The following is a 27,684-nucleotide window of genomic DNA, read 5'->3' as shown; positions in this document are numbered from 1 at the left end:
CTTCTGCAAGTCTAGTATGCAGGAGCGTCTGTGGTCTGGTTGTTCTGAGAGGAGTTGTGTGGTGTGGGAAACCCCCAAGACAGAGGATTAAAAATGGAGGTAGGGGGATTTGCTGGTTTAAAAGTGACCTCTGACTTAAACAGACAGCAGCCTTTTGATTCTCATTCTGCTGTCCTACACGGGACTCTGCGGCGCCTCAAATGTAAGTCAAATTCGCTGTCACAGCCAAAGCGGGATGACAATGCTTTGTACAAATGTTGTGTGACAGCACAACATTCTGGCATCGTAGTCAGACTCACATTTTGCAAACATAATGCTATTATCATTACTGTGTCATTAAACTTAACTTTATTTGCTATTCATAATCCCATCAACTCAGGGCAAGTCAATTATGTACTGTCAACTTGATTTCAAAGTGGTGATTATGAACCCTTCACATTAGACCAGGGGTGTCAAACTCATTTTTGCCATGGGCCACATCGTAGTTATGACAACCCACTGAGGGCTATTATGACTGTGAACTCATGAATGAGTTATCACCTCATAAAAATTCCGTATACACAACCAATTGATGAGCAAGTAGTTTTGAAATCTAAAACCTATAAAAAACATGGTTTTAAACTATTATTACATTTCTTTTAAAAGGGGGATTTAGGACAAACAAAAAAGGCATGCGATATCTCAACGTTATTACAAGTGAAGACAATTTGCAATTTTGATATTTTCACAAGAAACATGAAGTCGATGCACATAAAATGATTTGGTGTGCCGGATAAGGCCTCAGGGCCTCCAGTTTGACAAGTGTGGATTAGACCATAAATATCAGGCATTGGGCCAAAGATTGGTGGAGCTCCACAAATTTAATTCAATAAGTCTGTGAACCAACAATAACAACAAGAGTGTCAGGTTAAGAAGGGAATTACAGGACAGGTTTGGAATAATTAATTAAAAAAACAAAAAAACAAAAAAAACAAAAACGTGAGGGTGGGAAATTCTTTTTGGTACACGCTAACAGAAGGTGAATAAACATTTGACTGCTTGTACCACAAGCAAGTGAAGATTTTGCTGCAGCATTTGATGGTTGTTGCAGATTTCTAATGCAGTAGTTGGTGTGGGAAGGATCAAAATTGAACCAATGACAGAATTGTATGTGGTGTGCTGAAAAAAAAAAAAGATGCCAATCTGTTGAGACCCCTCCTTATACTGTAACTAAAAGTGATAAGATATTAGCAAGTTAACGGCAGTAACTTGCTAATATCCTGGTGCTACGTATTGCACAACAGCACACCTTCATTCTGTTTAATGAAGTGATGCAGCCAATTTTTGGCCACTGCAACTTTTTGGCAGAAAACGGCCCAAAAGTACATTCTCGGTTTTCGCCAAAACAAGACCCCTTAAACACAATGTTGATGACGTAAGCAAAAACTGTAGCCAGCGTGCGCTTCTCTGCATGAAGCTCGGAGGGGCTAGTAAAGACGGGCGGCGTGCTCTGTGGGCGTGTCTGTCTCGCTGTTTAGCGGCTACGACGGCCAGTCAAAAGTGTCTCAAAATAATTTTTCTTTGATAAAAATTTGAGACGCGGCCAATAGACTTCGATAAATTGCATACTTTACATGTTTTGACAGACAATATGAATAGCCAAAAATAATGCAAATGGCTGGGGGGGAGTTAGGGGTGCATTTTTGTTGATAAAATATTACGTTTCAAACAAGTACTTTATGGTTATACACGTCAAGCTTCTTTAAATAGGACATACAGTAAAATCAAATAACCGCTCATATTTTAGGGGTGCTGTGATTCAATTTAGCTGTGTTTGAGCACCCTTAAAAATGGGCTACAAAAGCCTATGCCTCAGAGCATCCCCCCCCCCCCCCCCCCCCCCCCCCCCCCTTAATTTCCTTCTTTCTATCATCCTACACTCTCTTTGCACTCAGATCACTTGATAGAAACACTACCTGTTCAGCTTGGCATTTAAGGTCCACAATTAATGATTGAAACAGAATCCTAAATCAAGTGATACAAGATGTTCTAAATAATAGCCAGATTTGCTTTTTTTTTTTTCTCAAAATGCTGTTACAAGCCATTTAAAGACAACAACCTTCATGATTAATAGTGAAATGAACATCACCAGTTTCTCCTGACGCCTGGTTGTAAATAAATGCAATAAATGCATTCATCTACAGAGCCAGCCCCCAGTTCACAGGCTCATCCTGCTAAACTACAACATTCAGTGGGAGAAACGGTGATAACGTGAGATGTGTCATTTATGTGGCTGAAAGCTTATGCACCTGGAGGGAGAGCAATAGTGCTCCTACAACAGGATCCGAATGAAAATGAAGGCGAGCAGGTGTTCAAACAAAGTGAAATCTCTGCCGAAGCAGTGATAGATGGTTTCACTCCCTTCTGTGTAAAAGACGTGCCTGCATTCAGGGCGGAAATAGAATGCTAAATTATTTTACAGCTGTAAAAACCAATGCTATCCACCAGACAGCATGCACAGGCTCTCAGCGAGGAAACAGCAAGATGACTTTCTGAATTGACTCTCTTTACTGTGTTGTATGCAATAAATGCTACCGTATTGTGTAAATGTCAGCAATGAGGCGGCTGTCTCTCTTTATTCCGACAGATCAAAGTTCATTATCCCACTAAGCCTTCATGATGGCATGAACAAGCATCAGGGCCATATCTGACTGAATTAGTTAGTGTTGCAAGAATTATGGAGGTTTGCTAAGAAGCATTCAGTGGTGGCGACCATTTTTCTGCATATAGTAAAAATAAGTGTCTTTCACTCACAGTATTATTCTTATTGATGCTAAATAATACAGTATGTCATAAGTAATCCCTCCTGTTGTTCATTTTAGCAGTGGACTCCTTCTACCATGAAGGATATCTTGAATATAGGGATAGGAGTTTAAGTAGGTCATTTTTGCAATAGACGATGGGGTAAATTAAGTGATTATTGGTAAATAAATCACATAATGGGATGGGATAATCTCTCTATGAATGTTTTTCACCCCGTTTTCAAAGCCAGTGTTGTCTTGAAAAGAATAACACTGCCCAGAGGCATTGGCAGCCAGAACTTGTCGCTCAACATGACACGAAAGGAACTGACATCGCAGCGGATTTCTTGAGACAGCAAACTACCGGCATCAGAGGCGCTGAATCAACAGCGCCTCTGTTGGTTGACGCCAAGTACTGCACACGACTTTGCGGCAATTACTCCAAGACATAATTACTCAACAATCAATTCCACACAAACAACAGAATTCTTACATGAAATAAACTGTTTACACACTGAACAGTAAAGTGGATGATGATATTATTATATGTCCTTACATTAAATAGTGCCTGTTTTAAATGAACGTGAGAAAATTTGAGTGGCTGCACGGATATATATATATATATATTTCTTTTTTTTGCAAACACTATTATGCTGAAAACCCATCTCCTAAAACATAACACATTTATACTTTTCTGATGGTGACTGCTTGTAATGCAAATGCATGAGCACCTGTTGGAGATGACCTTCATCCCCCGATAGCTAAAAACACTGGCGATGTGGGAAAAAGTGGCTGGAATTAATGCACGGGCTTCAAAGGGCATTACAGAGCTTTACACAGCTGTCGGAGACAATAAAGCTCAAGTGTGTGGAGAGAAATATGGGTAGGTTAGTGGCAAATTCAAAGCTGACGAAGTAGAGATTCACTTTATAGATAAAGCAGCTTGCTGAGCTGCAATGCAATGCAGCAATCATGTGCTTTATCCATGAATACGCTCATGTAAGTGTTTCTCTTAACAGACGTACTATTTAGGTTTGTTGACCAACACAAAAAGACTTGCTCGGAGTTCAGATGTTGGGTTTCAACGTGCTTTTCTCATCACATTTGATGTGCCTTGTGGGAACCAGGTTGTATTAAGTGGCAATTTAACTTGGTTGAATATGTTAGACAACTTTGCCTCCTGCTGGTCACTTTAAAGGAAAGCAGACTGCTGGGTGAATTCCAGTGAAACCTTAGTGACGAAGCATCCTTTACAATCCTGCACAACATCTATGTGAGGTTTTTATTATAACTGCACATTCTGAGTGTAGGATTGTGCCTTTCGTCAAGTAATAGAATATCTATCCATCTCCATCCAATTCACTTTCTGCACTGCATCAACAAACGTGCATGTTAGGTTTGGAAAGTGGTAGAATTACAATAATCTGAATAACTACAGGCAGTGACGGACTTCTGTAGATGAATAAGGCAAATAACAATTTAAAACATTTCATGATTTCAGCGGGCAACATTTCAACTGGCATGACCATCTTGTCACAGCAACCATTAGTATCATACTAATGACACTGAAAGTAACGAAAGCAATTACAAGGACAGAGTAGCGTAGTAACACAACACTTGTGTCCTGTTACAAATTTGCAACCCACCTGGTAGAGAAGATGAAACTCTGTTGTGTAATACAACACAGCATTATCCATTTTAGCAAGCTGACACCATTGTTGTGTGGAGGACGTCTCCACTCGTACTCACGCTCACACACATACTTTACACTAAATTGTGCATGGAATATTTCCTTTAACTTAGCTTTTGGGTATGGCTCTTAAAATGTTCTGATAAAGCAATAATACATTGGGTCGGTATTAAATCTTAAGATTGCACAACCACATAATAGCTTACAGTGGGTACGGAACGTTTTCAGACCCCCTTAAATCTTTCACTGTTTGTTATATTGCAGCCATTTGTTAAAATCATTTAAGTTCATTTTTCCCTCATTTTTCCTTACAGCACCCCATATTGACAGGAAAAAAACGTAATTGTTGAAATTTTGGCTGATTCATTAAAAAAGAAAAACTGAAATATCACACAGCCATAAGTATTCAGACCCTTTGCTGTGACACTCATATTTAACTCGGGTGCTGTCCATTTCTTCTGATCATCCTTGAGATGGTTCTACACCTTCAATGGAGTCCAGCTGTGTTTGATTATACTGATTGGACTGGATTAGGAAAGCCACACCCCTGTCTATATAAGACCTTACAGCTCACAGTTCATGTCAGAGCAAATGAGAATCATGAGGTTAAAGGAACTGCCTGAAGAGCTCAGAGACAGAATTGTGGCAGGGCACAGATCTGGTTAAAAAAATAATAATTCTGCTGCACTTAAGGTTCGTAAGAGCACAGTGGCCTCCATAATCCTGAAACGGAAGACGTTTGGGACGATCAGAACCCTTCCCAGAGCTGGCCGTCCGGCCAAACTGAGCAATCGGGGGAGAAGAGCCTTGGTGAGAGAGGTAAAGAAGAACTCAAAGATCGCTGTGGCTGAGCTCCAGAGATGGAGATGGGAGAAAGTTCTAGAAAGTCAACCGTCACTGCAGCCCTCCACCAGTCCGAGCTTTATGGCAGAGTGGCCCGACGGAAGCCTCTCCTCAGTGCAAGACACATGAAAGCCTGCATTGAGTTTTCTAAAAAAAACCACCCAAAGCACTCCAAGATGGTGAAAAATAAGATTCTGTGGTCTGATGAGACCAAAACAGAAATTGTTGGCCTTAATTCTAAGTGGCATGTGTGGAGAAAACCAGGCACTGCTCATCACTTGTCCAATACAGTCCCAACAGTGAAGCATGGTGGTGGCAGCATCATGCTGTGGGGGTGATTTTCAGCTGCAGGGACAAGACGAATCGTTGCAATCGAAGAAAAGATTAATGTGGCCAAGAATAGGGATATCCTGGACAAAAACCTTCTCCAGAGTGCTCAGAACCTCAGACTGGGCCGAAGGTTCACCTTCTAAAAAGACAATGACCCTAAGCACACAATGAGTGGCTTCAGAACAACTCCTTGATTGTTTTTGAATGGCCCAGCCAGAGCCCTGACTTAAACCCAATTGAGCATCTCTGGAAAGACCTGAAAATGGCTGCCCACCAACATTCACCATCCAACCTGACAGAACTGGAGAGGATCTGCAAGGAGGAATGGCAGGGGATCCCCAAATCCCGGTGTGAAAAACTTGTTCGATCATTCCCAAAAAGAATCATGGCTGTATTAGCTCAAAAGGGTGCTTCTACTAAGTACTGAGCAAAGGGTCTGAATTCTTTTGGCTGTGTGAAATTTCAGTTTTTGTTTTTTAATAAATCTGCAAACATTTCAACAATTCGTTTTTTTTTTTTTGTCATTATGGGGTGCTGTGTGTACATTAATGTGTGGGGGGGGGGGGGGGGGAATAACTTAAATGATTTAGCAAATGGCTGCAATATAACAAAGAGGGTCTGAATACTTTCCGTACCCACTGTATATACCCACAAGTATTGCTTCACTCAAAATTATCCATCAGACTTTGTGAAAAGGTCTCTTTTCCTTTGCTCATATCTTAATTTACACATACACAACATGATGAGGATATCATCTGTGCACATTTCGCGATCACATTACAGTACGTGCTCTGGAATTCTGATGCTGGGAATCCGTTGGAATTCAAAAACTGACTGGCGCTCCCGCTGGGTTGCAGGAGCTAAGACTGACCTTGTTTCCATGACAGCCATGCATCATGCTCTCAGAGTACAAATTAAGTTTGAGTTGTCTTCTCCTCAGTAATGTGCACTGATACAATGTAGAGTTTAACATGGAAGACAAAGGCAAGAAAGCGAAAACAAAAATGAGGAGTACAAACAGTAATGATGGGGGGCACAAGGGGGTAATAAGAAACTGGCAGAGATTCAGCCCAACACTGACTAGGAGCCCATAGGTCAAACACCAGTCATGAATGATTCCTGTCCAGATCACTTCAAAACACACATTTTGAGAAAAGATCTCCTCGAAATGACAAAGCCCACAATTTACAAAACAAAGTGCACAGTTTAAAAAGCTGTTTCTCTCCTGACCTATAGATGCGCTACCACGCACCGCAGATGTGCTACAAGAGAAGCCTGGAACGAGACAGCAGGGCACGTAGTATTTTTGTCCCAATACAGAAAGAAACTATGCAGCAAGAAGGCTTATAACCTCCTTGCTAACAGACACAAAGCTTTAGCAATAAATCTCCTAAGTATCTATTGTGTGGAGCGGACCACCAGTGGCTTCTTGTGTCTCCTCAGCCACCGCCCCACCTCCTTAAGCTAAGTCGTCATTTTCTGCGCCCAAATAGCTCAAACCCATTCATATGCTTTGGCGTCCTGACGGGTTTATTCGCCAGGCCATCTTGTTAACACAATGAATAGCGGGCCAGGCTGTGTTATGGAGATCGCACTGGGTTACCGAGGGGACAGACGTCAGGAAGCCATTCAGAGTTGGGTTAAAGTTCAACCTCAAACCTACATGGGCTACTGCAGCTATCCTTCTTCCTCCGTTGCCTCTTCTAGGCAGTTTACCTTTCAGCTAAGGCTATGTTGCATACAGGGGCAGGCTTTGTCCAGGACCAGTCGGTTCTAGTTCACACACACACACACACACAAACTGAATTTGAAGGAAACCTGCACTTTTTAATGAACCTTTACACTGTGCTGCAGGATGGAGGAAATGAAGGATGCAAATGGAAATATCCCATTGCTTGAACCCCCCTTTGTAGTCTTATTCACATCTGAACCAACCAACCAAACTCTTGGCAACAGGTCAAGTGTAACCTTTAAGTTCTCTAGTTCTAAAAACAACAGAGCATTGAGAAGAAGAGGGCCATGTAAGAGAGCCCCATCACGTAGCATATTTACCTCAACACTCATGGTAATAAACCTGGTAATGAGTCTCATTAGCTAGGGCACGCATTAATAATGCAGAGGCAGTGTGCTGTTCGAGGAAAATCTCCTCCTGTTCCTAACCGAGGAAATTACAATGACGCACAAGCAACAAGGTGACAGAAATTCTGCTTCATACTATAGTTGGACATCCTTTTTAACAACAACTTCAAACACAGGAAGGTTTTTCTCTGATTCTTTTAGAAGTTTCTAGCACAGTCCATAAAATTATCCCATTCAAAAGGACCTGAAAACAAAATTATGCTAAAATCCTGTAACATGCATGCCAATACTGTTACTTCTGGCATTTAGCCAAAATCATCTTTTGAATTCCCTTCAAAGTCATACGGTATACATATGTGGGGTTAGAATTCGGCATATGCAAGTGAAATGACTTCATTGGATAAATTAGTATTGTATTTTCCTGCATTGTGTCAAGTCTCATAAGAACAAAAATAACAGCAATGTGTTCCGCCATTGTTGTTTTTCGTTGTGACATCATGCCTGGCTGAACACTTAACGTGCATGCATCCATGGCCCCCATTTTCAGATTACCGTTTAAAGAGATTACAGAGAAACAGTAACGGTGTATAGTTTTCAAAGAATTCAACATTGAGGCACATTTTCAAAGGCTTGTATTTGCAGGCACCAGAACGACGATTTCCAGTTTAAAACTGTGTCCTGTAAACCTACTCCTCAGAGATTAAAGCCCTGTTTGAACCAACTGCACAGTACACATTATTTGGTGTTTTTATGAATGACACTTAAAACCATCATAACACTTCCATTGGGGTACAACTGTAGTGGTCACAATGAATTCTTACATTTAGCAAATGGGTTTATTTGAAAAATCCTTCCTGCAAGTAAATTGCTCCACCATTTTAAATTTAAAAATAAGAAAAATGCCAAAGGCTACACTTCAAAAATGACCAAATTCATTTAAGCTCATACCATAATGCATGAATAATATATTTGTTGTTTATTCTATTGTGATCAATTTTAGATTTGTTAATCACAGACACTCTCTTATGATTTCATGCTTAGTAAGGTCACAAAGTATTCTGACCCGATCATTCCATTATTCCCACCATGATCTGGCTACAGGCAACAGACACACTAAATTATGATAAAGGAAACTCCTGCGACGCCGAATGAGACCTTGCAGATGCCAGCCACTTGATTCAGCAGTAACATTCTTTTGCAACCAGGAAATAGCTTTTCAGACTTCAGATCCTACAGACACAGGAATGTTGGGACAAAACCTCCTATTTAAGTTTTTTTTTTAAATAACATCTTACACACATCACTGTCTTGAGGGCAATGTTTGGGTAGGCCTGGGTGATTTCAAATATGCAACAGAAGACTCACTGCTGTGTTGACTCCGAATGGGAAATGCCTCAACACACATGGTCAACTCACCATAAAAGAAAGACAAGGCTGACCCCTCTCTCCCCTTAGAACCCAGTGCGGTTGAAGCACAGTAAGCACTGCCTGGACTACATTACATACTGTAGCGCCCTATTGAATGTCTGCTGTTGGAAGCATGATTAATATTTCAGTGAACCCTGAGACAAACTATTATTGATGGCCTGTGTTTGTTTGCCCAGTACAGTAAAGTTGACCGCTAGATAGCGAGGGCAACTTTGGTACTTAGGAGTTGATGCCAATAAAAACAGAAATACAGAAAAACCTCCCTCAGAGTATGGTTGAGTAATTTCTTAACAACACAGTATCATATTACGGTGATATAATATACAGTGCATTACCTGCACAATGACAATAAAGGCCACTGATTGTCACTACCTTGTCCTACTGGTCTGGTCTGTATTCTATTCTACTGCGTGTTATTTTATTTATTTTTCCATCTATCTTATTTAGACAGTGACGAGAGTTTTGATAATTTGCTTGTGTATACACCAGTAAAATGAGCTTGAAATAAAATTTGCTTTTTCGGAGGATAGGGACAGTGGCCTGCCGCAAATAGCTAAAAAAAAAAAAAAAAAACTACTAATTGACACCCCCAAAATATTTATACAGTAATTGTCTATATTAATAGTTCAACCATAAAATCACAATCTATGAGCTAAAACAGTTTATTATATTATATCATTTTAAATACCCTTAAAAATAACCGTTGATTTGATAAAAACAACAATGCACCCGAAGTATGTGCGTACATGCACATGTGTTGAACGCTCTCTCGTAACATCTTCTCCTAACAACCCAGGCTAAACTTAGTTCCACCCCGACATACAAAGCTTGTCCCTCAGTTCAGATGTGTCACTTCAAAATAGTTCCTTGGCACCAAAGTACTACTTTCCTATTAGCAGGGATTTGGCACCACCTTGCAGCATCTTAAGGCATTTCAGACAACACATAAAAACAGAAATAGGGGAGTACGTGTGCGGCCTCTGCCTTGCCTATATCTAACCTCTTCAGGGTCACATGAAGTCCACCACATTCCGCAATAAATAATTACTCCAGTACCTTGCAATTTAGAAAGAAAAAAAACAACAACAGGAAAACAAGTTTACGTTACCCTGAAAGCGAAGCAGTAAATTCTTTGTGATGCAAGCAAGTTTTTTTTTTTTGTCTTGGACAAAAACTTGTTGGAGCTGTAAAAGAGATGGCCGGCCTTCAAAAGTGTCTGTCCACAGCCGGCATTCATCCCTGTTTGCTGGAGGGGAAAGAAGTTTATTTTATTGTGAGCCGGCGAAGACAGGCAGTTAAAGGCAGCATTCCTGCGCCCGCTGTTGCTCCGACAACAGTTTACAGCAAAGAAGGCTGAATGATACCGAATGTCCCATTCTCATGTAGATATGACAAACCATAGCTGACAAATTCATAACTTTTGGGTTGGCACCACCAAGTTGCTGTTTGTTCAGTGGCGTGAGGATAAAACAACAGCACAATGAACAGCCTTGCAGTACACTTTCTTTTGCCTGGTCCACTCTGTTGACATAATTGCAGGCCGCCGCTTCCCGTCCAGTTCATTGTTTAACTCCAACACCGAGGAGGAATGTGTAACCAGTCCACATTGTACTCTGGGGTTTTGTTGTTTACACATGCTGTGCTCAAGCTGACACTTGGGGAGCTCACAACATCTCCTTCTTCCCACAACATTGAGTCTCAGCATTCTTTGGCAGGTTCTGAGGGTCAGCTGATTCTGATCGACTTCAGAGCTAATACGATGCTCGGCGTTTTGCATTACCACAGCAGAACTGGACACGTTTTCACACTCTAACCTGAACCACCTGTCCTCCTTAGCTGGATCACGTTCTTAATATATTACACAATACACAATGCGTAAGTAGTAGCATGCTTTCCCAATGCTCCCTCCTCAAGCTATTAAGGGAAAAACAATGGTCTTCTCTGAGTCGTTTAACTAGCTAAATGTTTCAAGGCACCTGACATTTGTAAGGTCCTCAATGAATACTCACTGTTGTTCTAGCAGGGAAAATCTTTGAAAAGGCAGAATTTGTTTGTATTTGTGCCGATGAACCCAATCTGACGGCCAGTCGGCGTACATCATAATGCAGAGAGAGTGTTAATGTCATGTTCACCATCTTAACCATCCAGCTGGAAACATGGTGAAGGGGAAATTATTATTTGATCTTTGTAACCTTGTTAATTCATTGACCAATAACTGTTTGGACTGAGTTCCGCAATCATTCCTGTCACTGAAAATGTGCATCACAAATGCGATGTATTTCTTTTATAAGGTCAAATAACGCAGATTACCTCCATTTGTGCAGGGTGAAGCCAGGACAATTCTCTTTGGAAGCGCAGCAAGGCGCTCTTCTCTGCAGCTCATCAGCAGGCTTCAAGACACAAGATGATTTCAAACAAGTGGTCACCCAAGTTGCAGTCCAACTGATAACGAACACTTTAAAAAGCCAATGGAAAAAAGGGAAAGGGGGGTGATTTATAAAATGTACTTGAGCAACTTTTCCAGATAGATAGATAGATAGATAGATAGATAGATAGATAGATAGATAGATAGATAGATAGATAGATGTGAACGTGGTAAGATTGACAGCCCCTTTGAGAAAAAAAATATATCCCAGTTCAACCGGTTGAAGTATCAAACTTAACCCATTATTGCTGTAAAGAAAATAGACGCGCTCTCACCGGAAGTCTAAACATATACATGAATAGTTTGTATATGGAGGCGTGTGACACTCACGGCAAATGCCACTACGATAGCAACCGGACACAAACGAATAAACTGAACAGCTAAAAAGTTGAAAGATTCCTTCGTGAGCTGTTTCATTCACGTAAAGGGTGTTGGAGAAAAAGTTAGTTGTCAACATACCGATCTGTTAGAATCGCTCTTCCTAAAGCTGCGACAAAACATGTCAGGCTGATTCCGGGACAGTCGAGCAGACAAAAGGCAGACAGGGGAGAGTCGGTGTCCTTGTTCACTTATACGACTTCCGACAAAAAAAAAAAAAAAAAAAAAAAAGAAATCCTGTCAAAAAGCAGCATTCATTAAAACAAGTCGGGATATTTCGGGTGTCAGCTCCACCCTATACCCACACAGCCAATCAAAGACTGGAAAAGAAAACCCCGCTAATAATAAATATAGTCAACAAAGTTGTGGAATGATGACTTCCGTGCAAAAAGACCGAAAATTATTTTAACTGAAGATGATAAATAAATATCCTTAGCTTCATATCATAGCAGGATTGTGTAATAATGTATTTTTGTCTGGTTTATTCGTTAGTTTTTCTTTATTGCACATCAACAAAAAAAACCAAAAAAAACTTTCTTTGTTATTGGCAGAGGTTTTTCGTATGGACGAAAAACTATGATGTCATTGCGTGGCCAAAAATCCGAATTATTCAGCGTCCAATCAGAATGCTGCTCACAGCCTCAAGGGGGCATACTTGCATGCGTTCCGATCTGAAGTGACATTCAGGCAACACTTTCAAGGTCCAGAAGCTTTCAGGGTCCAGAAGCATACATAAACAGTTTTGGTGGTGGTGGTGATCTGACTGAGTCATTCCCACTCCCACAAGCCACAGTAATTCAACTTTGAAAAGGAATAGATTCATCCGCAAATGAAAAGTCTTCCATGCCCTCCATGAGGGTCATTGGAGAGAAAAGATGACCTCAGTGTTTGGGTCAAGTGGGTCCATGTTATTATTATTATTATAATTATATTTCTAGATACACATTTTGCTTGAGGCTCTCTTCTGAATTTATCGCCTTGAATGGTATCGCAGGGACAAACTTTAGTACAGTATGATTGTAATTGCTTCCTAGAAATGGGACCTCTAAGACTAGTCTTCTGTCTGTGTCCAAATTCTGAATTACAATTGGTAGTTTATAAAATAAATGTGGTTAGTGCCTTCTAATCCACTCACGAAGACTTGGCTGGAAATGAAGTGAAACTGGAAATAACAACGGGATGCGTTTAAATTACACAAGTGCGGTTACGATGAATAGCGGACTATATCTGAACATTTCAACAATTGGCATGTTTGAACACTGGTCAGCGGACTTCGTGCAAGCACGTCTCAGTTAAGTCATCCGAGATTAGTGTCAGAAAAGATGACGACAATGTCTGACCCTGGGGCACATGACTTATGAAGTCTCCATGTTAAGTCTTAATTAAAGTGGTTAAACTCTCTTGGAGGAAAAGAAAATAACTTCCAGAAGCATTATAACATTTCACAGGAAGTTCCAAAAGTGTGGTAGTGAGACAGACGTTGCATGCACCATCCATCCATCTCCTTGATATAGAATATATATCGAAAGGAGAAAGGATATAGAAAGGAGCTGTGTCCCATTCGACCTAACATAGTCTCAAATGTCTCTCCGGCAAAAGTCCAGAAAAGTCTGTCAGCACTGGTTTAAGTTCAAAGAGCAGCAGTCTGCAAGGTGCCCACCGTGACATGAGAAGTGTTGGGAACGTCTAGTGCAGAATTCAGCAGCTCAGCTCTAATCCTTGTGAGAAGGTTCCACAAAAAAGAAGACTGTAGTCACAAGGAAGTCACCTTTTGTTCAGCACATATTTCGATTTGATATTTTTAGGACTTTTCCGGCGGCACGGTGGACGGCTGGTTACAGCGTCTGCCACACAGTTCAGAGGACCGGGGTTCAATCCCCGACCCCGCCTCTGTGGAGTTTGCATGTTCTCCACGTGCCTGCGTGGGTTTTTCTTTTCTCCGGGCACTCCGGGTTCCTCCCACATCCCAAAAACATGCATGGTACGTTAATTGACAGCTCTAAATTGCCCGTAGGTGTGAATGTGAGTGCGAATGGTTGTTTATTTGTATGTGCCCTGCGATTGGCTGGCAACCAGTTCAGGGTGTACCCCGCCTCGTGCCCGTTGATAGCTGGGATGGGCTCCAGCACGCTCGCGGGCCTAGTGAGGGGAAGCGGATCCGAAAATGGATGGATGGAAGGATTTTTAGGACTTTTCCACTCCAGAGACATCGTTGTCTCAGAATGCAGAGCTATTGTTTGGAAGTGTAGAGTCGACCCTTTTATCGGTCTCCATCCTCTCTCTCACCCTGTCCACTGCTACTCACCCTAACCCCAACCTCAGCAGCATTCCTTCTGCTCTATGTTTGTGCAAGTTCAAGGGAGCAAATAAGATTTGATCAAATCAAATGAGGATTAGACAGCCCATCAATTCGAGCTTGCAATTGCCATTTGTAATGACAATTACCACGCAGTGAGTCTGATTTTGAAACACAAACCTTACCGTGTTGATGTTCAAGACAAAATCAGGTTTACGTTGGTTGTGAGTATAAGACATTTTATTTCCCTATAACATTTTCCTATGCAATCTGTATCCCATAAATCATGTTTTTCTTAGGGAAACAAACTGCGTTTATAATTCATGCAGAAATGACATTTTAAAGCCTATGAATAAATGTCTTGAGACTACATTGAAATTCATTCCTGCTATTGCATTGAAATTCATAGTCACTTAGGGTCAAAGTTCATATTCTGTACATTCACAAGACAAGACACAAACAAATATTAGCATTTCAAATAAACCATATATTACACTGCAGAGTATCTAATTGAAGTGCTACATTTACAAATACCTGATTAACATGTGGCAAATGCATAAAAACAAAACGGATACATTTCAGTATTACAATAATCCCTTCATTGATGTCACCTGAGAGCCTGCTGGCCTGAAGTACATTTTCGACGATAAAAAGTGCAGAAATACGTTGTGATGAAATGTTTCTGTCGCATGTCCTAAGATACGATGGCAAACAGGCTGTGCTGTACAACTGAACTGTGCTACATTTGTACTCTATTTTCCCTTTCATGAATTATTTGAGAAATGAGAGGTATAGAAATATGAAACATAAAAACACAATGTACCCTGATTTGTTCATGAAGGACAATAAGTAACAGGTGATAAGCAGTAACAGTAGAACATGATAAAGTAGAGAAGGTAGCAGTTAACATAATTCACGTGGACAAATTTCACGCTGCGCGAACACCTTGTGAGGTCTCTCCGTGGACGGCGCTGTGGAGAACATCTGCTGGGGTTTTATTGGCTTCACCAGAGAAGATAACCGGTGTGTTTTCTCAAGGCCGATGGCTTTACTTTGTCATCCTAACTGACACTGATGCAAGAACACAGAGGAATTTCTTGCACATTGTGTCTGGAAATGCACGGTATCTCCAACCTTCTCCCTTCTGTTGTTACTGCGTTTATTTTGGGATTTCAATTTGTGTGGGCGGGGCATGTTATTTGTGAGGTAACACATGATTAATGGAGCAAAGGGGCGCGTCATACAATAAAGGGGCACTTAGGGCAAAAAGTGTGTGGATGCAGCAACACATTGTTCTCAGTATTCTATGATTTAACAGCCGAGCAAAAGTATTTGCACTTGGTGTTGAGAAAGCACACGATTACTATCACTATCACTATGTAGTGCCTGAACTGAATAAAACGTTTTTAAAATGCTAAATGTTACAAGGAATACGCATGCTTATAAGAATCACAAAAGCATGCAAAATCTCCGAACTAACATATTCCTAAAATGCATAGTATAGAGGTATAAAATGTGTAATTATCTAAAAATTAAAGGCACCATCTGGCAACAAGAAACTGCTGTATTAGAGAATGACCCAAAGCCCTAAATTACACCACATCCATATATATATATATATATATATATATATATATATATATATATATATATTAAATGAAGAGTAGACCTACAATAAATAAGACATATACAGTATTCCACATATACTTATTTACAATAATTACACCAAATGATTTGTCACAAGGTTAAAAAAAGAAGAAGAAAGAAGAAGAGGTGATGTGATGGATGGATTTGAGCTGTTTTGTAGATGTAGCACCAAAGTGGAGGGACGTACTGACATGATGAGCACCTGACTGACAAACACGGTCACAAGCAGCTGCGCGACAACATTTTTTCGGGAAATGCAGCATAAGGGCATGAAGCCACACGGTTTGAGTAATGGCTATTCTATATTGCATACGTGCAGATACCCCACACTTGGGTTGTGTGGGCTCTAGGCCACTGAAACTGGCAGAATGGAAGCTGAGGATGGAGTACATTTGCCACAGTAGCCTCCACATGTCCCCGACACTCTGCTGCTATCCTGTGGGCACAAAAGGAACAACATCAGTTATGTTCCACCTGCACAATCTGAATAATACTTGCAGAACAATGTACAGTACGAATTGTTGTGGTTTTAGTTTGCAGTGGTGTTTCTGTAGACTTCACCATACTGTGAGCCTTTAAAATATGGTTCAGTATACATTTAAAAAAAAAAAAAAAAAAAAAAGAGAGATAATCCAACCTGCATAGCATCACTTACAGGTGTTCCAAACATTTTAAACCAGCTGTCAGTACTATGTACAGCTAACATGTACCACATGATTAATACTAATATTGCTGAATTGATACCACTCTCAAAAGATTATATATTTGTTGTCATTATGATGGCTTCGTTTTCTGGTAGTTGTTTCACAGCAATCCCTCCGCCACCCCAAAGAAAAAATACTAGGTAGCAAATCACTAGCATCATTTGCATACACGGCAAAGGTGGTAGCTGTTTTTTTCCTCTCTCTTTTTTTCAATGCTTTTAATCGTGTAAAACACATTGAGTTACCTTGTGTATGAAATGTGCGATATAAATACATTTGCTTTGCTCAAACAAACATCTACACAGCCACAAAAGATGAGGTAGCACCAAAGCACTATCCTTCAACATGGAAGCCATTAGGAACAGAACGAGTCCTGTCTGGTCTCCTTTGGAGGGTCCGCCCCTCCTCCTGACACAAACTGGCTTTATTTCAAGTGCCTACAGTGGCCAGCTTGAAACGGCTGGCTATGGAAAATAAATTGTGAGCATGTCTTGGCATATCTGCTACCTCATGCCTCAAAGTCTTGCCAAAACCCCGATTTCTAAAGCTTGATCTTCATATGAAAAGGAAAGGGTGGGTGGGCATTTGACAGAGCAGCTGCCTAATAAGAGTCATTTCTCCGCTTGTTTATGAAGACAGGCTCTTGGAATACAGAATGTACTCATAGGCAGCCAGAAAGAAAGGGGCACGAGGAAGAAAATGCTTTTTGGAGGAAAATTTACTGTTGGGCTTAAAAAAATAAATAAAAAAGGACACCTTGATTTAATCAGATAAATAACAAAAAAAACAAAACAAAAAACATTGGGTAAAAACTGCAGTGCATTATGTGCTGTTCGTCAATACGTTATTTCAATTAAAGTGATGCAGTGAATGACTCCTTGATTCATTGACGAATCATTGGTTGGGAAAGAAAAAAAACAATATCAAAGATATCAAATGTTACACATTTTATTGAGTGAAATAAGTATTTGATCCCTAATACCGCAGATTGTCCGGTGCCCACACAGCTGTGCACAATCAACCAATTACCTATCCTGGTCATGTGTATAAAGCCCACCTATAGGAATCCATTTCTTACCTTCCAATAACTACTGTATACCACTATAGGCCAGACTAAAACACTGTAATCCACTTTTGACTGAGAATCTATCTATTACCATAATCAAAAAGTAGAAATTAGATTTTTGTTTTAAAAATAAACAATGTTAACATCTTTGTAAGCAAAATTACAAATTCAGCAGGGGAATTTTTTTACCCCACTGAATATATTGTCAAGTAGAATTTGATTCTCCCTTCATCTGAAGGAAATCGGGGTTTTCAATTAAACGTGGAAGAATGTCTTCACATTCATCATTCTGAAGTCAAACTATAATTGTATTACATACATAATACTGTCCAAATGTTATCATAGTTGAAACTATAAAAAAAAAAAAAATGAAAGGAAATTCTATCAAAGTTGAGGAAGTGGCTATTACAGCACCCAGGCCATTTTCTGCTGTTGCACAATTGAGATAAGTTGACACTTCATCGTCAAAGCAGCCGATTTACCACGAAAGACTCAGAGGTGACGCCTCGGCCGGCGTACCGGAAGCGGGCCTTACACAAGTCAAGGCTCGGGCGATTGGCATCGGGAGAGGGACGCACTCCAACACACCAAAGAAGAGCAACAACAACATCAACAACAATTGAGCCAAGCTCACCAAGAAATGAGGACCTTCATCCTGATCCCCTCATCCACAGCACCACACCAGGCCAATGTACTGTACCCCGATCAGGCTCATCAACTTCAATCCAGTCGACCACCTGAACCCCTTGGTCTTCGTGGCTATCTGGCTGGTGATGTGATCAGAATTTGATTACGTTCTCTGGCTAATTTTTTAATTGGCATTTTATTTTTTTGCCGGGGATTCTTTAATTTTCAACCTCATCACCTCTAAACCTACTTCGGTGGTGCAACCTTTTTGGCTGTGCTCTAAATCCACGTTCTTCAGTGGTGGTCTAAATCCAATACAGTTTGCTTTAAACACACTATAATGGTGCTCTAAACACACTCTGAAGTGGCTCTCGACCCACTTTGGGGGTCTGTCGGAAGAGATGGCAGCATCCCCAGAATCTGAGAAGCTGTTCCTTGAGCCATGTACGCAGGAACCTGCGGTGGTCATGCTGAAAAATCCCACGCACATCAAAACCAGATGGGACACCAAGGAGTTGTTGCAGTTGTTGTTCCAGATGCTGATCTCATGGTTAGGGGGTCCCAGCGCCAGCCCTCAAAAGTACCACGTAAGTCTGATCCTGGTGAACGTAGGAGCCAGAGCCACGAGCCGACACCACGAGCTGGAGAAGCTAAGCTAGATGAGGAGCCAGATGACCTAGGTGGAGGTCTCAGCAATCAGAACAATGTGGGAGGCTATGACGTAGAGTGCCGCTCAAACTCTGCCTTTAAAACTTGATTCCAGGTACCAAGTACCAGGAAAAGGAAGGAAAACGCATCAAGCTGGAAGAATCTTCACTGACCCAATTGGCACCCCACCGCGCCCAGTTCCGCTTCTGAGTCTTTGGAAAAGTTTTCAATATATATTGTCGTACAATGTGAAATGAAATAGAATAGAAATAACGCAATGAAAATAATATTAGCATGATATTACTACTTTCATTCTTTTTTATTTTTAGATTAATTGTAGGTGTGTACAGCAGTCATAGAATTCTGCATCACTTTATCAACATTTAATTGTAGTCATTATTGCTGATGATTAATGGCAATATTCAATATGCATACTTATTCCATACATCGGATGACTGCCAGCAAAGGCAATTTGTAAGGGCTCTGCCCCGCCCTTGAGACACTGCCCGTTATACCTGTGATTTCTTTATATCAGCCACAGCATAATTGCCTTGAGAGGTCCACCGGGTGTCTGCAGCCACTTTAAAACCTGTTCCCGAGAGGTTGATTCTGAAGCGCCCCTGAAAGTACAAAAAGAACATCATTAAAATATCACAGTGGATGGGAATTTTAAGTTTATTACAAGCAATTGCTCCAGTCAACTTATATGTCTGCTTGGCCATACGAATACAAAATAAGATGTTCAAGAATAATAGGAAAGTAAACGTCTAGTTTTGCATACAACATTTTCATAGACACGTTTTGTACAGAGTTTGTACAGTGTATCAGTTGTTGATCCTTCTGCGATCTAGCGGTATTTTATGTTCCTGCAGGGCTTACATAAAAACCATGTACAGTACAATGCAAATTAAACAAACAAACAAAAAAAATCACTACAGTGTGTAGAAATCATCAGTCATAGCGTTAGTTGTTAAAAGCTTCAGGATTTGAGCAGGAACAAATCCAGAGCAAATGTTGTCAAGTCGTCTGACGCAGTGTCCACCACTGGTTGAAAACAGTGGGGGATATTATCATTCAAATTTGTGTACTGCAAAGTTGGTTAGTACTACTAAAGTACTACCATGTCAAATATTTCCCCAGGCGGAAATCCCATGACATATTTTGTAAAGGCCAATGGGCAAACGGTTCTCAGCTCAGCTCTCAGTCTGATGCAGTACAATTGTACGGAACAGCAAACAACCTCAATAATAAACATGTATTAATGAATTATCGCTTCTCTGACATTGTCAATGAAAACGTCAGCATCTTGTATTGGAATTCATTAGATTGTGCAGGTGTTTTTAAGAAAGATGTATACCTACAGGACATGATATACCTTCATCACTAAACGCATGCACTCCAGCCATCCATTTTCTATATCCCTATTAGGGTCGCGGGTGAGATGGAACCTATTCCAGCTGACTTTGGGCGAGAGGTGGGTACACCTTGGACTGGTCGCCAGCCAATTGCAGCAAATGTAAACAAGACATGCATTATTGTAGATGGCTAGATGGATGAATGAGTCGTTTCAACAGTTTATGTTGTTCTCACCTGTGGACATTGGGAGGCGCTGTAGCAGTCCCCCGCTGTGCCAAATGGAACCCTGCTGCCTTCGGGGGTCAATGCAAACTGCCAATCTGCAGCTAAAGGTTTGAGAAAGCAAACAATATGATGTGGCAGCCTATTCTAAGGCAAACACACACACACACACACACACACACATACAAACACACACGTATATCTACTGTATGTGAGGTTGAGTTCGCGTCACACGCACTCGACCTGCAAAGGTTTAATAAGGTTATTTACTCTAAATCTTTAGTTTGGTCAGCACTTCTATTTTTAGGGTCTGCAGTATCAGTGTAACAGGATCTTGGCCACCCGAGCCTTGTAATTGCACGTTGTTTAAATGAACATTGAAGACATCTTGACTCCATTAACCCTTCATGAGCATGGGTGTAATTAAATGGCAGGGGATGTTCTTATTTGAGAGTAAGGCAGGATGCTTTAAAGTTTTGATCACATATAGTGAGAGTGATGGTATACATTCCCATAATTATCTCAGGATGTTGTCTTGTTTGCGGCACTCTCATTAAGAGCTGTGAGGCTGCGTAAATGTGCATGGGCGACTCACTTATGATGCTCATCTTGCTCAGGTCCAGGCGGACCTTGGAGAAGATGGTGAAGCCCGCAGCAGGGTAGTCTCTCCGACAGTCACAGTCTTCTCTTCTGGAGCTGTTGGACGGACACTGGAAGGGGTCATTGAGCCTGGAAACACACAAACAAATACATACGCCTGAGATCTGTTTTATATTTACAGGCCGCTCCCTCTCTCTCTGCCACTGTTAGCTGTCAGCTTACCTGAAGCCAAAGATCTCAGAAAAGTTTTCCCCCTCTCCTGTTGTCAAGGTGATGTACTCCCGTGGATTCTCTGTTTGCATGCCTGCACAGTGGACCTGAGGATAAAAGTAGTAGTAGGGAAAGGAAGGAATAGGTTAGTGAAAGATAAAAGAACATGAAAAAAGATGATAGCAAAGGAAAGGATCTTGAGAAGCCAAAATATCAAAATGAGCATAGTTCTTGTATTTATTTGCTAAAATGGTAAACAACAGGCCATTGTGCAGAATGCATTCTGCAGGATTTCCTCTACTAGTGTCACAAAATATGCTGCAGCCAATAGTTGGAATTTCCAAACGGAGGCAAAAGTATGAACTCGGTTAGACATTGTAACACATTGTTTTCTCAGGTATTGAAAAAAATGTAGACCTACCATTCCTGAGTTGTTACAATTCTCTTTTTTGATGTATCAATTATAACACATTTTGGGAAATCTTTTTCTGAGACAATAGGTACGGAAGCAATCTTGTCTTTGTGGGATTTTATTCCCAAAAAAGAAAAGTCTTTGCAAAGAGAGGAAAAGGTACAAGTCTTACGAGTTGTCACCCCTTACTGAAGTCTAAGCAAAACAATCGCCTCGGTTATACAGAAGTGAGAGAGACAGAGAAGCAAAGGAAAGCAAAACAATTATCTTTGTCCAGCTGCACTCAACTTATCTTTATCGAAAAACAGCTTGTAGTCACAACATGGCTGGGAACAACCAGGACGCACAATAACGCCCGGAAAACAGCCAGCAGTCACAATATGGAACAATAAAGCATGTGAAGGTTGTATAAAACTAATAGAAGTAATATTTGGTATATATAAAACATACATTTTCCAAATCATCAACATTAATGTCATTATAGAAGTGCCAGCCTTAATACATATGAATTCTTCTGTATTTTCTTATAAGTGTTGTATTTTTTTTTTTTTTAATTCATACATTTGAACAAAATTAAACAAGCCACATTAGTACCTTGAGAGTACTTCCTTGAATATTCAGCAAGTGTTCACCATCTGAAAGCATGCCATTCATGAGCTGGGCATCTTGGCAGCTAGAAGGCAAATGACCTGAAAAAAAAACATGCAACTTACGCTAAAGTACTGAATAAGGAAAGGAAATTATTAAAAAGATCGCTACCTAAGCTACAATAATAAACATTGTTCAATGAATACCTCCCAACCAGTGACAATCAAAAGCGAGCAGTATTATCTCATGACTGCAACATTTATACAGATCTTGTATTTCATGTCATGAAGGGGAACCTTCATGCAGCAGCATTCAAACATACGGTGTGTGAATTATTTTGTAAAAAAGTAGGATTTTGACTTCTGCCTGCCACTCGCTGTTGGGAAAAAAAAACTCACAGCTCAGGTTTCTGCAGACTTTTTTGGCTTCCGGCATGGCATCGAGCGAGCATCTATTGCTTTGTTGGCCATCTGATGTCCCACACTGCACCGCCCTCTCCATCGCTCCATCGCCACAGCTGGCGGAGCACTAGAAAGGAGATTGAGAAGCGTGGAAGTGGGGAAAATCGAGATCTTATCTGCATTGTTGTCATTTCCAGCTCTTTCAGCTGGTTTGTGCCAGTGTTGTGCGCTGAGGTTCATGACTGGTGAGCCACTGACATTGGGAGTCAGTTTAACAGTACAGTGTCATGTTTGCCTCACCTCGAGCTTTTTACCTGCAGTTTTATGCGATCAGCAAAACTAAATGTGTAACACACAAACACTGGAGACATTAGCCTGACTATGGAAAATGCGAGCGCATTTAAAAGTATTTACAAGCTTCCTTAACTGGCTAAGTGACTCATTGCGCAATCTGAGGGGAGGCTCTTGCTCATTTATTTGAACATGAATATGAAATCGTGGACATTATTGGATTCAAACAGAACATCGTTATAAAGCACAAACCAGAGAACTAAAATTGAAAAGAATTGAACTTAATGATTAATATATAGGCCGGCACGGTGGGCGACTGGTTAGCACATCTGCCTCACAGTTCTGGGGTCCGGGGTTCAAATCCTCCCACATCCCAAAAACATGCGTGGTAGGTTGATTGAAGACTCTAAATTGCCCGTAGGTGTGAATGTGACTGCGAATGGTTGTTTGTTTCTATGTTTCTATGTGCCCTGCGACTGGCTGGAGACCCGCCTCCCGCCCGATGATAGCTGGGATAGGCTACAGCAGCCCGCGAACCTAGTGAGGAGAAGCGGTAAAGAAGATGGATGGATGGCTGGATTAATATATATATATTATTTTTGACTATTTGTAGCATGGCCTCCCCTGCCTCTCCTGGCTGCACGTCCCTGGAACTTCATGCCAAAGGTAATAATAGTTTGCATGTCAGGTAACGACATTCATGTCACTGAAGCGCATACATATTTATCTGATTTGCATAACAGACACACCTACTTATATTCAAGTCAAATCACTGTTTATCCCACTATACTCGACATCACATTGTGACCCAAAAAGAAACATTGACAAATTCATGCAATTCGAAGTTTCTAGACAGGAAATAAGAGCGGTTGTTAAAGCCATGCATATGTATCTCAGCATTCATACATTCTGATAAAAGGGGAGACTTTATAGGGTTTACTCACAGGTCCCCATGTTCCAACCCTCCACTCCTGGAGAGGTGGACAGAGCCCCAGATGACAAGGCATATACCTCTCAGGGGATGCCCCTGGACAGTTGGACAGAGATTGATCACCATACTCATAGTTATCATACTCTATGTGCACGTCGCTGCAGGAGATCAGACGCTGGCGGTAGCCCTGGCCACAGCTGACTGAGCACTGGGAAATCAGGGAAATGACTGACGTGAAATAGGCATTAATATGAACTCGAACAATTTGAAATGGGAATGCTTTGTGCAAGATTTGATTGGAAGACGATGGTTGAATGAGTCACGCTTCTGGAGATTTTGTCTGCGAGCATGCACAGATACTGTACATGATGAGTGCAGGTTTAACGCTCACCTCTGTCCATTCTCCTGTGATCCAGACGAATTCACAGGCTTGGGCATTGCAGCTTTCTATATCTGGAGGTCTGATGTTTTTGACGCAATACATTTCATGGACCTCCTGCTTGTGGTGGTCCACACATTGTAAGTCTCGTCTTCTGTGGCCTGATCCACATGATTTACTGCACTACAGCGGAGTCAAAGGACAAAGTAGGTTTTTAACCAACAAATAAATAGCGGCTCCAAGCATTTCAGTGTCATCTCTTTAGGGACCGCCGTGATGCACATTGCACAACGCATATGATAATGATGCAGTATCTTAACATATGGAATAACGGGACTTCGAATTGGCCTCGTCAAAATAGTACATAAGAGCTAAACGCAAATCACTACGTTTTTTTTCAAAGAAGAACAAAGACAGAGCACATGACCATCACCTATGTATTTATAAATGATGGAGAAAAGCCGTTTATCTTCCACGATATTGCATAGGAGAATGGATTTTTCTGATGTTCAAATATCATACAAGAGACTCAGAGAAGCTCTACTTGCGTCACATACAGCTGCAACTGATTCCAGCTGGGCTCCGTCGCTTCGTGCGCAGGACTCATGTCAAACAACTGAAATACCTGGAAATGTTATTGAGTTGTGCAGCTGTTCTGAGGAATGGAAATTGAGCTAAACCTTCACAACACTGACCCTCTGGGTCCTCTGGTAAAAGGGACGCGAGACTACTAGATGAGTACGAATATGTTTTAAAACGTGCACGATCGTTCCGTTATTAACTGATTCAGTGTAAATGCAAATGCTTCTTTCGGGAAACTAGGGCAAGAAGCACGGGAAAAAAAAGCTTCTCCAGGCTGATTATCATTGTCTCCTTTGTGGTGCTTAGTGACACAGACTCAAAAGCAAAATTGGGACAAAAACAGCCCGACTGTCTCTAAGCGTGTACCGGATCTAAGATGACACAGAAGTTAAAATCAGGGATGTCGGAAGTAATGCTATTCAGTACTTATTGTAAGTAAAAGTACTGATACAACTCTGGTAAAAGTAAATGTACTGAAGACACGCCCTTATTTAAGTAAAAATACAAAAGTACACACTTATAAATGTACTTAAGTAAAAATGTGAAAAGTCAATGGACATTTTTCAACCCAATGATCAAATACATGATGATTGGTACGTGTTCTCTGGGGGCAGAAATGTACAACACAAGCAGATAAGGCTTAAATGAAAACACTAGCAATTATTTATACTATTCAAATAAAGTTCTATACAGTGCAACATAATCAAAAATAAAAAAGCTAGACTTGTTTGAAACACATTTATTTGCCCACTGCCAAAGGAGGCAAGGCTGGTACCATTTAAAGGGTTGGAGCAACTTTGCCAATTAGGTGACTTACTTTTCCTAAGGGGAATAAAAATGTTTTGTTGAAAAACAAAGCATGATCATCTGACTCCCATCAGTGCATGAAGCAAGGAGTAGTCGCCCTCCTCCTTCTGCCTGGCTCCCGCTACTTAGCAGAGCAAGCCTGCAGCTTTGACTCAGAACCTCATCAGAACATTCTCTCCAAACTTCAATAGCAAACAGAAAAAAGCTTTCCTACCGCCTTCCAGTCTCCCTCTCTCCACCGGTACCGTGAGGGACAATCAGCGACCCGGCAGCTTCGACTTGATGCCGGGCGGGAGCGCTCGGGGCAGTCGGTCTCAAGTGGGCTCCTGCGGGTGCCAGCTTGGCAGATCACCTCCCGCCGCTGGATACCGTCGCCGCAGGATGCTGAGCACTGGAGCCAGGACAGGTACCGCTTAATAACAATTGTTATTGTATTGTAACTTGACTATGTGTAGGATGAGTATGTGAGTTTGCTAAATGCAACTGAATAGATTTGTGTTTAATTCAGTTATTTTTATTGTATACTGTTCTTCAATCAAATATAAATACGTAGTTCACATTTGCGTTGCATCATTTGTGTTGTGTCACTTTCCCTCTACGGTCATATCAAAGCTTTGTTATGAAGCCAAACAATGACTTGGTGATTGATGGAAATTACACTCACGATCACGTAATAAGATCTATTAAAAATACTGCCTTCACAAAGATAATAATGCTGTTTTCCTTGACACAGTCAGAAACATTAACTTAATAATGTATTTTCTATTGTGATCGCAGCTTAGAGTGATATGGAACAGCACTGAGTCATACTAAGAAGGGTTTTAGTTACTTTATTTATCTTCTTGGCACTCAGCATGATCAAAATTGAGCACTGATATCTTATCGAGAGCAGTTTTGAAAAACTACACTTATGAAATGAAAAGACGTGATGTGGCTACTGAGAAAAAGAATGATAATATTGTATTCAGCAATGATGTTGCTGAGTTAAGCTCCTAATCAGCACCACTGCTCTGTCTGATTTATGGAATTATTTTTAGTCATAAATGCCGACATTTATTGGACATAATGATTTGTTTTGTGTCGCTGTCATTCACACCTCAGTCATTCACCAACATGTTATTTGCAATGCAATTTTTTTTCAAACTCTCAATTCTGTCTCTACCTTCTGCAGGGATACCGTTAAAGAACTTTTTTGTTTTCTTTTTGTCTTTCCAAACAGATGCCGTGAATAACTCTGACCCACAACCAGCTCTGTTTGAGTTTCTTGTGTGCAAGCTAGTGGGTTCTAATAAGACTTTTCATTCATTTCACTTGTATTTATCACGTGTGACATTTTTGCCGTCGAACCAAGAGGCAGTCAGTTTAACCATGTGTTATCATGCTGTGGGGACGGTGGCGTATCATTTCCTCCTGGCCTCATTCCTGCTCTGCAGCTGTTCTGCGAAGACGCACATCCTTTCTGATGTATGAGGTACAGATGTGTTCCTGTGCTTGGACGCCTCTTGGCCAGAGGGGGAAAATTCAGAGAAAGACTACACACGCAAGAGGATGAAAAGATTGTTGGGTAAAAAAGAAAGCAGCCATGTTCGTGAAGTTGAATGAAGTCATGTGTGGCTATGATGGCGACTGTATACAGTACATAATACTCTTTCTATTTAAACTAAACAAGATAAAGCGTACAAAGTAGGGAGATAAGGCTCATGTGAGGTGATTTGTGGAGGTGTCCGAGGCAAGATAAAAGTGTGGACAGAATAATCCTGATCAATATTGAGATGTTTGAAATATTATGGTAATTGCATGCACGCAAACATTCATCTACTCATCCATTTTCTGTATAGGTTGTCTTCATTAGCGTTGCAACAACCATTCACACTCACATTCACACCCAAAAGCTCTCAGTTTGGCACAGTGCCATCTTACACTTATACTACCCTGAACCACAATTAAAAACATCCCATTATGTT

The 27,684-nt window shown here is 40.9% G+C and overlaps 2 protein-coding genes across 7 annotated transcripts in view; both read right to left on the bottom strand.

The window, feature by feature from the left end:
- prickle2b (prickle homolog 2b) overlaps window positions 1-12,096 on the bottom strand; it is a 101,858-nt gene extending 89,762 nt beyond the window's left edge. Inside the window, exons 1-2 of one of the 2 annotated variants that reach the window (XM_061688460.1) lie at window positions 12,035-12,096; window positions 11,461-11,540 (exon numbers count right to left, since the gene is read on the bottom strand). In XM_061688460.1, coding sequence (XP_061544444.1) covers window positions 11,461-11,540; window positions 12,035-12,076 — 122 coding nt within the window. In that variant the 5' untranslated portion in view covers window positions 12,077-12,096. The remainder of the gene's footprint in view (window positions 1-11,460; window positions 11,541-12,034) is intronic. The other variant, XM_061688463.1, reaches the window with a different exon arrangement.
- A 2,406-nt stretch (window positions 12,097-14,502) lies between these two features.
- Window positions 14,503-27,684, bottom strand: part of adamts9 (ADAM metallopeptidase with thrombospondin type 1 motif, 9) — a 50,310-nt gene continuing 37,128 nt past the window's right edge. For 2 of the 5 annotated variants that reach the window (XM_061686983.1, XM_061686984.1), the window contains 10 exons: window positions 25,935-26,111; window positions 24,344-24,514; window positions 23,966-24,160; window positions 22,728-22,857; window positions 22,336-22,430; window positions 21,342-21,436; window positions 21,115-21,248; window positions 20,532-20,623; window positions 19,457-19,561; window positions 14,503-16,332 (listed from right to left, as the gene is read on the bottom strand). In XM_061686983.1, coding sequence (XP_061542967.1) covers window positions 16,243-16,332; window positions 19,457-19,561; window positions 20,532-20,623; window positions 21,115-21,248; window positions 21,342-21,436; window positions 22,336-22,430; window positions 22,728-22,857; window positions 23,966-24,160; window positions 24,344-24,514; window positions 25,935-26,111 — 1,284 coding nt within the window. In that variant the 3' untranslated portion in view covers window positions 14,503-16,242. Of the gene's footprint in view, window positions 16,333-19,456; window positions 19,562-20,316; window positions 20,432-20,531; window positions 20,624-21,114; window positions 21,249-21,341; window positions 21,437-22,335; window positions 22,431-22,727; window positions 22,858-23,965; window positions 24,161-24,343; window positions 24,515-25,934; window positions 26,112-27,684 lie in introns of those variants that run through there. The other 3 variants (XR_009769280.1, XM_061686985.1, XM_061686986.1) reach the window with 3 other exon arrangements.

Source organism: Phycodurus eques, chromosome 10 (assembly GCF_024500275.1).
Source record: "Phycodurus eques isolate BA_2022a chromosome 10, UOR_Pequ_1.1, whole genome shotgun sequence".
NCBI lineage: Eukaryota > Metazoa > Chordata > Actinopteri > Syngnathiformes > Syngnathidae > Phycodurus > Phycodurus eques.
This window is presented reverse-complemented; position numbering and strand designations above follow the sequence as displayed.